General features: G+C 47.1%; 2 protein-coding genes across 2 annotated transcripts; one reads left to right on the forward strand and one right to left on the reverse strand.

Moving 5' to 3' along the window:
- Positions 1-4956: 4956 nt before the first annotated feature.
- Positions 4957-8137, forward strand: LOC123102409 (GDP-Man:Man(3)GlcNAc(2)-PP-Dol alpha-1,2-mannosyltransferase). The gene is made up of 7 exons (XM_044523761.1): positions 4957-5318; positions 5669-5955; positions 6392-6578; positions 6752-6820; positions 6915-7108; positions 7187-7296; positions 7645-8137. The coding sequence occupies exons 1-7, from the start codon at positions 5016-5018 to the stop codon at positions 7884-7886; spliced, it is 1392 nt and encodes a 463-aa protein (XP_044379696.1). The 5' UTR covers positions 4957-5015; the 3' UTR covers positions 7887-8137.
- A 400-nt stretch (positions 8138-8537) lies between these two features.
- Positions 8538-9920, reverse strand: LOC123102410 (ethylene-responsive transcription factor ERN1-like). Its single transcript, XM_044523762.1, has one exon. The coding sequence runs from the start codon at positions 9900-9902 to the stop codon at positions 8649-8651; it is 1254 nt and encodes a 417-aa protein (XP_044379697.1). The 5' UTR covers positions 9903-9920; the 3' UTR covers positions 8538-8648.
- Positions 9921-10788: the final 868 nt, after the last annotated feature.

A 10788-nucleotide genomic window follows, 5' to 3' on the forward strand; every position in this document is an offset into this window, starting at 1 on the left:
GTCAATGCATCTCCCTTCAAAGATAAAGGGAAGACCTTCTTCTTGATAACATCATCGGGCATACTTGCAAGCTTAAATAATCCACAAACTTCATCCACATAGATTAAGTGCAAATCGGGATGCAATGTTCCATCTCCTGCAAAAGGATTAGCTAGCAGTTTCTCTATCATACCCGAAGGAATTTCAAAGTAAACATTTTCAGTAGGTTCAGTAGGTTGAGGGGTAACTAATTGTGGTTCTGAACGAGGTGAAGATACCCCGAACAAACCCCTCAAAGGATTATGTTCCATAGTAACAAGTGACAGTAAATTTCAGCATACTATATAAATTTTTCCTTACCAAATTCCACCTACCAAAGGTGCTTCACTCCCCGGAAATGGTGCCAGAAAAGAGTCTTGATGAGCCACAAGTATAGGGGATCTATTGTAGCCCTTTCGATAAGTAAGAGTGTCGAACCCAACAAGGAGCAGAAGGAAATGATAAGCGGTTTTCAGCAAGGTATTCTCTGCAAGCACTGAAATTATCAGTAACATATAGTTTTGTGATAAGGTAATTGGTAACGAGCAACAAGTAATAAAAGTAAACAAGGTGTAGCAAGATGGCCCAATCCTTTTTGTAGCAAAGGACAAGCCTGAACAAACTCTTATATAAAGAAAAGCGCTCCCGAGGACACATGGGAATTATCGTCAAGCTAGTTTTCATCACGATCATATGATTCACATTCAGTACTTTGATAATTTGATATGTGCTTGGGTGTTGTCCTTACTTGGACAAGCATCCCACTTATGATTAACCCCTATTGCAAGCATCCGCAACTACAACATAAGTATTAAGGTAAACCTAACCATAGCATGAAACATATGGATCCAAATCTGCCCCTTACGAAGCAACGCATAAACTAGGGTTTAAGCTTCTGTCACTCTAGCAACCCATCATCTACTTATTACTTCCCAATGCCTCCCTCTAGGCCCAAACAATGGTGAAGTGTCATGTAGTCGACGTTCACATGACACCACTAGAGGGATGACAACATACATCTCGTCAAAATATCGAACGAATACCAAATTCACATGACTACTAATAGCAAGACTTCTCCCATGTCCCCAGGAACAAACGTAACTACTCACAAAGCATATTCATGTTCATAATCAGAGGAGTATTAATATGCATAATGGATCTGAACATATGATCTTCCACCAAGTAAACCAACTAGCATCGACTACAAGGAGTAATCAACACTACTAGCAACCCCAGGTACCAATCTGAGGTTTGGATACAAAGATTGGATATAAGAGATGAACTAGGGTTTGAGATGAGACGGTGCTGGTGAAGATGTTCATGGAGATTGCCCCCCTCCCGATGAGAGGATCATTGGTGATGATGATGGTGATGATTTCCCCCTCCCGGAGGGAAGTTTCCCTGGCAAAACAGCTCCGCCGGAGCCCTAGATTGGTTCCGCCTCGTGGTGGCGGAGTTTCGTCCCGAAAGCTTGCTTATGATTTTTCCTCGGATGAAAGACTCCATATAGCCAGAGATGGGCATCGGAGGGCCACCAGGGGGCCCACGAGGCAGGGGGCGCGCCCAGGGGGTAGGGCGCGCACCCCACCCTTGTGGCCAGGGTGTGGGCCCCCTCTGGTATTTTCTTCGCTCAGTATTTTTTATATATTCTGGAAATAACTCCCATGGAGTTTCAGGACTTTTGGAGACGTGCAAAATAGGTCTCTAATATTTGCTCCTTTTCCAGCCAAGAATTCCAGCTGCCGGCATTCCCCCTCTTCATGTAAACCTTGTAAAAAAAAGAGAGAATATGCATAAGTATTGAGACATAATGTGTAATAACAGCCCATAATACAATAAATATCAATATAAAAGCATGATGCAAAATGGACGTATCAACGACCGATATGGGTTGTCAGAGGTTTGTGGCCCTGGTCGCCGGTGCGACCTCTGGTCATTCTACTGATTCTTGTGGGCACTAGCGGGTAGGGTGGTTGGCAGCGGATAAGGCACTGTCAGTGCCTACGAGCCTATCCCTTGAGCGAGAGATGTTATCATGAAGTTCCATCGTCCCATGGAGTATGTGGGTAAGGCTGGCCGAGAGTTTGGGATCTCCTGGCGTAGCCTGGAGCTGGTCAGCCTATGATGTCGCTGTTTGGAGGTCGTGAGCTGGAGTTGGTGGTGGTGCAGCCTTGTCAGCTAGTTCATTCCTATGCCTTGCACTCATCCGAGGTTAACGAGATTGTTGATGAGATTCCGCGGTTACCGGGGGGTGCGACGTAGGCATTCTTGTGTTACCGCCTTCCAACGCGCCTCACACGCTAAGGCCTCCAGTGACCTTTGCTGGAGTGCGAGTTGCGCGTTTAGTTGGGACACGCGGATGGCCCCTAGTGTCCTAGACGTCAGTCAGTGCCGGTGATGGGCTCGTGAGGTAATTCAGGGCGTATACTTTTATGGGCGACAACATGGATGCCGCATTCCTTAAGGCCGTCGTAGTTGTGGGGAATCCCGACGGTGAGCTTACTGGGATGCCCGTGTCAACCTGCTGCTAGGGTATTGCGATGGGGTCGGTGGGTGGTTGCATCGTGACGGCCATCGACCCCGACACATGCAGGTATGAGGAGGTGGGCCATGTCGTTACTACTGCCTGTGGTACTCTCATGGTTGGTTTCGTTATCATAATTTGATGGAGGAACATTGCCGGTGGAGCTTCTGACTAAGATGTCTCCTGGTCGGTGGTGTCAGCGGCCTCTAAGCTCGGGGGATTCTGATTCTCCCTAGAGGTCGGAGTAGGTGACTTGGTTGATGGGTTGAGGGCCGATGTTTTTGTCCTCATCCATGAGGCAGAGTGGTCCCTCATCGTGGCTTCCATTGTTCGAGGTCAAGATGATGTCAAATAGATTGGTGTCATTGCTAGTGTTGAGGTCGGCAATGAGGCAATCTTCTGGTGTGTGGACGAGGCGCCAATTGCCGCAGACCATCGCAACGAGTTGGATGGTTGGTTCCGGCTCCTCCGGGTATGTGTGACTGAGGTGACCCATGGTTCCCGCTGATCCTGACGCTGATGCATGCCCTCCAGATCGGGTGCAACCGTTGTGGGTTCTTGCTGGAGATCCTAGAGTAATAGGGTGGGTCGGTGGGTTGATGTTGACCCGACCCATCTCATTGACGATGAAGATGAGGGAGCTGAACAATGGGCTCGTTCCCGGCGAGAGGTCATCAGAGGACAAAACAGATCTGGCCCAAGATCAGTTTCTAGCCAACTCCGCTCGTGCTTGGCGCGCCAACTGGCGGTGCAAAATACCGTTAGATCCCTTGGTAGGGATCCGTGTGCAGCTGGAAGTCTTAGATTGGAGGTCTCACAAAGGGTTTATCTAGGTTCGGGCATCCGGAGAGTAAACCCTACATCCTGCTTGTTTTTGTTATTCATGATGGATGGATACCTTGTGTGAGGGGTTACAATGCTGTATGAGATTGCTACCGAGAGTTTGTCTATCTGAGAATAGATAATCCAGAGAGATCATATAGGAAGGAAGGTCTAAGGTTTACATGGCGGTAGATGCGATCTTGGGCGTCGTCGCCCTTAGCCTTGGAGGGCACGAAGGTCCACATCGCTCCCTAGGGCTTCTTCCTTGTATTGGGCCAAGTGGGCCCCTTGTAGACGTCGAGGTCGTGCTCCCTTGAGAGAGCCACCCCTGGTGCAGGGCACCGTCATTTGACTCAAATCAACGAAAAGAGACGCAGGAAAATCTCTCTCCGCTCGTTCTTTATCCGGGGGGAATAAAACCGCCGTGTACCGTATATAAGAATATCTGAAATGCTCAACGCATGCGGTTAGTCCGCAAAGCGAAGTGTTGTCAACATCAAAACCAACTAAAGAGAGATATGCCCTAACAGCCTTCCCTGTCGAATTACCCAGAACTCAAAACCCAAAGCCTATTATATTGTTCTAGAGTTCCATTTTTTCTTCCTAGATCGCTTGAAGTTTAGACTTCCTAGGGTTTCGTTAGCTGCAGCCGCCGCCGTCACAAGGGATTTTGTGCCCCCCTTGCTTCCGGCTGCCATTTTGGCGCTGAGAGATGGGGTGACCTCACATCTTCAAGAGTTTTATGTTTTTCGTCATCATATTTTGTGAGAATAAATTTACTCGTATTTTTGGCGATGCCATGAGGTTAGAGAACTTTCTGTCATTGCAGATCCGATTTTTCGGATTTGATAAGTTTATGTTATGGTGTCAAACTTTTTTGTTGGATTGATTATTTGTGAAGTTGAAATCTTTCATCGACACAATGATGAATATATTGTGATCCTACGTCCTGCACTTCTAGGGGATCATCCCTTGCCCAAGTACGTTCATGATCAAGGTTGGATGGGCGAGTCAAGGCATTTTCAAAATCCATTATTGATAATGTTTGTACGGGCAAAAAAGTGACAAAATTGTTGTTTCAATCCAATTGCATACTCTTTGCCCAAGTCTTTGGAGTATTTCTACAAGTAAAGATTGATACATCGAAGAAGGTGTTTCCAATAGATTTTATTGTAATTCTTAGTCATAAGAGTTACTTTGTATTTTTCTTGAATTTTACAGTGTTGTTTTGCACCCAAGCTCACATGAGTTCGGGTGAACAATAAAATCCAAAAAATGTTAAATAATTTTTTAAAAATCTGATTTTTTGGCATTAAATATTGATATTTTTTCAACATGCATGCAAAACTTCGCTACGAAACCACAGATCAATTTTGTTTTTTGCCCACACCTACACGAATGTGATATTCATAGCGAATTGTGCACACGTGTTGGAAAAACACCAACGTTGCTTGCATAATACTAAGATTTTTTTTAACATTTTTTCAGATTTTACTGTTGCTCGGACCCCTCAAAGAATAACAGTTGCGTCCAAGTGAAAGAAAAAAGAAAAACTATACTGTTCTCGAACCCCTCAAAGAAAAACTATACCCCCTGAAAAAAAAAATACTGTTCTCGAAGTCCGACCGACCCAGACTTTGGCGTCGCATCCATGGCGATCTTCGCTGGCCTTCTCACCTTCGTCTCCACCCTCCTCGCTCTCGCCCTCCGGCGCCTCTTCCGCCTCCTGCGCCGCCGCGCGCCCGACCCCGCGGCCGCGGCGGGGTTCTTCCACCCGTACACCAACGACGGCGGTGGCGGGGAGCGCGTGCTCTGGTGCGCTGTGCGCGCCGTCCAGGACCTCTGCCCCGACCTCCCCTGCGCCGTCTTCACCGGCGACGCGGACGCGTCCCCCGATGGACTCGCCTCCCGCGCGCTCGATCGCTTCGGTGTCCGCCTCCTCCGCCCGCCGCAGGTACGGCACGGCCCCATGGAGCGAAGTTTCTTGCGTAGTAGAAATTGGATCTCGGGAGACGGTCCTAGTCGTAGCTGCTTTGCTTCTTGCAAATTGAGCTTGCTTTAGTTCTGCAATGGACCCTCTTGCCGTTCTGATTGCTTTTTCTTGTAAATTTTTATCTGGACGACCTCCCGGTTAGTTTAACACTGCATTCTACTTCTGTTATGAAATGAGAAAAATGCAGTCTAGTGCTGTAGTACTACTTAACATACTGACATACTACTGCAAGTCTGCATTCAATTGGAACTTAATCAAAACAAATGTGGTGTACTGGCAAGAGCATTAAAATGTCTGAACTGCATTTTCAGGTCGTTTATTTGAACAAGAGAAAGTGGATCGAAGCAAGCACATATCCGCGCTTCACAATGATCGGGCAAAGTCTTGGCTCAGTATATCTCGCATGGGAGGCTCTTAACAAATTCACCCCGCAGTTTTACTTTGATACAAGTGGCTATGCTTTTACGTATCCACTGGCTTGGCTGTTTGGTTGCAAGGTCCTCTGCTACACTCATTATCCCACGATCAGTTCTGATATGGTCGAACGTGTTAAGCAGCGCAACTCAATGTACAACAACAACTCTCTTATCTCTGGAAGGTATGGGAACAATTTTAGATCCGATTCCTTTTATTGGAGCATGGTAATTTGGAAAACAGTGGTGCATTATTGTATCTGGGAGTTTAAAATCTTACTGTGCATGATCAAAAGAATGTCCAAAAACGTGTTACTTAAACATGCATGTTCTCTTGGCCTAATCTATGATATGGTCGGTGTTCTTGACATATGTTTCTTTCCTCTTATGATATAGTCTGAATTAACAGAATTGTGCATCCACAAAGGAATAATATTCTTTATATTTTCAATAGCCTGTATCAATTATATCAACCATGCAAAACTAATTGGATGTTCTTTTGGTTGTAGCATTTGGTTATCTCGATGCAAAGTTCTGTACTAATTGGATGTTCTTTTGGCTGTAGCATTTGGTTATCTCGATGCAAAGTTCTGTACTAATTGGATGTTCTTTTGGCTGTAGCATCTGGTTGTCTCGATGCAAAGTTCTGTACTACACCATATTCAGTTGGTTGTATGGTTTAGTTGGCTCCTGTGCACATCTTGTGATGGTGAATTCCTCATGGACAAGATCCCATATTGTGAATATTTGGAAAGTCCCAGAGCGTACTAAGAGGGTATACCCTCCATGCGATACTTCCGCCCTGCAGGTATGTCCAGATTCCCATCAGTCACAATCAATTATGTGCTGTGATCATGTGGACATGTTATGAATGCAAGTCATCGACTAAAATTACTTCTGCATTCTTGTTGTTAGGCTAAAATCTAATTACACAAAAAGATTTGGTTTGTACTCACAATAAACATTTAATGAATAAAACAGATGCTTCCCCTGGAAAGATCAACAACACCTCCTATTCTTATATCAGTTGCACAGTTCCGTCCTGAAAAGGTATGTCAACTTACCATTGCATCAAAATCTGTTACAAGATCTTACAGCTCACTCACTAAAGTACCTCTACCCTTTTACTCTCTGCTCTCCTCAGGCCCATGGTCTTCAGTTGGAGGCATTTGCACTTGCTCTTGAAAGGCTAGATTCAGACTTTCTTAAGCCAAAACTTCAATTTGCTGGCAGTTGCCGGAATAAAGAGGATCTGGAAAGATTACAAAAGCTTAAGGACAGAGCTGTGGAGCTTCACATAGATGAGCTTGTAGAGTTCCACCAGGATATCTCTTACAGGTCTTGGTTTCGAAACTACAGCTAGAAACCACCTTTTCTTTGTCTAGTAATTAACAGGTATATTATTGCATGAAACAGAGACCTGGTACAGCTTCTTGGTGGTGCAATTTGTGGGCTCCATTCAATGACAGATGAGCATTTTGGAATAAGTGTCGTCGAGTACATGGCTGCTGGTGCTATTCCAATTGGTGAGTAACTGAGCAAGTATCCTATTGATCTCTGGTTGATGTCCTCAACTTCACTTTCCAAAGGATGCTATGCATGCTTTGCACTATAGCTGTTTAGTTCGAAGTTTTGGGTTACAGATTGCAATTATTATAAAAACATTACATTTTTCTTTGCTGTGAACAACAAATCCCTCGTTGAATGTACTCCACATTGCAATTTTTGGGTGTCAAAGGTAAGGCAAAGAAGAATTTTAGAACCATGAACCGAATGATGCTGCACTTGGAGCTGATCATGCTGGCATTTTATTTTTTTTGCGGGGGTGATCATGCTGACATTGAACATTTAATAACATATCCTATTTCTTGCAGCCCATAAATCTGCAGGACCAATGATGGATATTGTGCTAGAGGAGGACAGCCGCCAGACAGGGTTTCTGGCCTCCAGGAAGGAAGAATTTGCGGAGGCAATCCTCAAGGTCTTGAGGATGCCGGAGCCAGAGAGGCGAGAAATGGCGGCAGCAGCATGGAAGCGTGCTCAAAGGTTTTCAGAGCAGAAGTTTCATGAAGATTTCACTAAGGCGGTTCGCCCAGTTTTATTAGGACGCTCATAGCCTTTTGCTCTAATAGCCGAAAACATTAACAAGTTTAGCATGATGGAGATTCTGAGGTTTGAGTGCATCTGCAAAGTTCTAGCTTGAGCTTTTCCAGATTATCAGTGTTAGTTTTGTGTATCACACACACTGTTGTATAGAGAAGAACAAAAGAATGATATGATAAACTCTTGACTGTTTCTTTGGCACTATACTAGTACTGTATATTTTGGCCATATTTTGGCCCCAATATCTAAACTTGAGGAATTCAACTCCATGCATGAACACATTTCTAAAGTTATCCACATGAGAAAATCAAGTGTGGAAAGATTCTTGTAAGCCTCATCTGTGCATTCTTGCTGACGCCTGTTGGTGGCCTTGAGGTTGTAGAGTGGTGTCCATGGGAAAACTGGTGGAAAATTGGTACTCGTGCCATGTATGACAAAAGGGGTTAGGACCCCACCCTCTCAACTCGGGCTAAACGCCTGCGGTGGCGGCTCTGGAGGGGATGCAACGGCGACGAAGGCTCTGTTCTCTGAATCTCAATGCAAGTTTCATATGCAGTTGAGTTCTACTTTGAAGCACTACCAGCCGAGGTGCATGCAAGTTCGTTTCTGTTGTTATTACCACTGTTTCTCAAAATAAATTGGTAATTAAGCAAGTGATGGCCAGGGGTGGCTTCTCATATGAGCCATCTGCCATGCATGGAGCAAAACGAATTCCACAGCAACACAACCTAACTGCAAGTTGCAACCATGGAACACGTCAACAAAACTGGTCAGCCTATGCCATGTAGCAGATGGGCGCCAGGTCCAGGGAGCTCCACAGCAGCACGTCCCCGTCGCCGGTGACGTTAGCCTCCGGTGACGACGAGCTCGCCGCCTCTGTGAGGCTGCTGCCGCTGCTGCTGCTGCCTGAACACTCCTCTTGCATGGAAGCTTTACCCTCCTCTGCGTCATGATCAGCAGCAGCGACGGCTGGTTCTGAGGACTGCTCCGATGCTGGCTGCTGCACCGCCGCCCTCTGCTTCTTGCGGCACGCCTCGCGCAGGCCGGAGAGCTGATCGCGCGCGGCGGAGGCGCCGCCGCCGAGGCGCATCCTGAGGCACTCGGACACACCGCTGAGCGCGTAGAGCGACGCGGACACCTTCCTCTCGTAGTCCATCCTCCTCATCGCCTCCTGCACTGCCGTCGCAGGCTCGCCGTCCACATCGTTAGCCTCCACCGGCGCCGAGCCGCCGAGCTCGGCGGCGACCATCTCGAACGGGGAGCAGATCCCGGCGTCCTCGTCTTCCGCCACCGTCGGCTTGTCCATGAACTGGAAGTCCAGCTCCTCCTCCTCTTCCACCTCTTCTTCTTCCTCCACCTCTTCTTCCTCCACCTCTTCTTCCTCCTCCTCCATTTCTGGCGAGTTGTTGCACTCCTCGCTCAAAAAGTCGTCTACCTGGAAGCAGTACTCGTCGTCACGGCCATGGACGTATGATTCTTGGCACGACGACGTCGACGAGGACATCTGCTTCTGCATCTGCTGCTGTAGCAGCGCAGCCTCTTGCGGCGCCGTGGCGTCGTTGAGGAGGAGCTGCTGGTTGCGGGCCTTGAGGCGGAGGAGGAGGAGGTTGGAGACCTTGGAAGGCAACGCCGGCGCCTGCATCGACAGCATAGCCGGCGGCGGCGGCTGCAAGGCGGCAGGCGGCGAGGGGCGGGGCCAGAAGTTGGTGCGGGTGTTGGCGCCGCGGAGGAGGCAGGCGGCCTCGTCGTAGGCGCGGGCGGCCTCCTCGGCGGTGTCGAAGGTGCCGAGCCACACGCGGATCTTCTGGATCGTGTCCTTGATCTCCGCCACCCACCGGCCGGACGGCCGCTGCCGCACGCCCACGAACCGCTTCCTGCCCCGCTGCTGCTGCCTCGCCGCCGTCGTAGCCGCAACCGTGGACGTCGTCCACGCGTCCGTCGAAGCTAGTGATAGAGGTATGCCGACGTCGATGTCAGTGTCAGAGACGTCGTCGGATGCCTTGCGCTTCCTCGCCATGGATGGAACCATCGAGCCGGCTCGGCGTGGAGTATGGACTGGAGGCTGAAAAGAGATGATCAGGTCAGGGGTATATATAAGGGAGGAGAGGAGGAAGATGCCTTTTGTTGCTTGTGTTTGTGCTAGTCTAGCTCATTTGTGTATTCATATTAATTCATATAAGTTTACTAAGTATTTGCATGCAATGTGTTGCATTTATGTTGTTAATGGTGATGGGTTAGTACTTAGTAGCACTGATTGGGAGTACAAAAATTGCATTGCATTTGTTTAAGTTGTGGTGCTCAACAAATGGGGGGACAAGGATATCTAGTGAGAGAGATTGGATATCTAGTTAATTCATGTGTTCATGCTGTGAAAAGTTGTCTTTTGAATCTGCTTAGTTAAGGATGAGGGTGTGGTCGTGTTGGCCTAGTCATTGACAGGTTCATATGACTATACATATATGATTTACTTGGTGTGAAACTAGCTAGGTACACCTAGTCCTCTTGGATTTCAAAGTATGAGTGTATATCTTGCTGGCCTTTTTCGTAGGAGTGTGTTGATGCATGCATACTCAATATAGTATGAGAGCCAAGAAATTTTGAGTTCAAGACCTCTTTGATTCCTCATCAGGCTTAACTTTGGTGTGAAATGATCTGTATATGCAAGAAAGAAAGATGATTAAACCACTATACTAAGGCTCAAAGTTTGTATAGGGTAGACCTAAGCATGGGCAGCTCGGCTCAGCGGGTTGGCCCAAAGCCCGGCCGTCAAGTCATGACGGCTTTGAGCTCCAATTTTTAAACCCGCCCAAAAGCCTAAAATTCTTTTAAAAAAGATATGGTGTTAAAAAAATAGAAGGAATGTTGTTTTTATTACTAAACAAATCATTTCGTAGTACCAAATTAATATAATTATA

The sequence above is a fragment of the Triticum aestivum genome, chromosome 5A, assembly GCF_018294505.1.
Source record: "Triticum aestivum cultivar Chinese Spring chromosome 5A, IWGSC CS RefSeq v2.1, whole genome shotgun sequence".
NCBI classification, from domain to species: Eukaryota; Viridiplantae; Streptophyta; class Magnoliopsida; order Poales; family Poaceae; genus Triticum; species Triticum aestivum.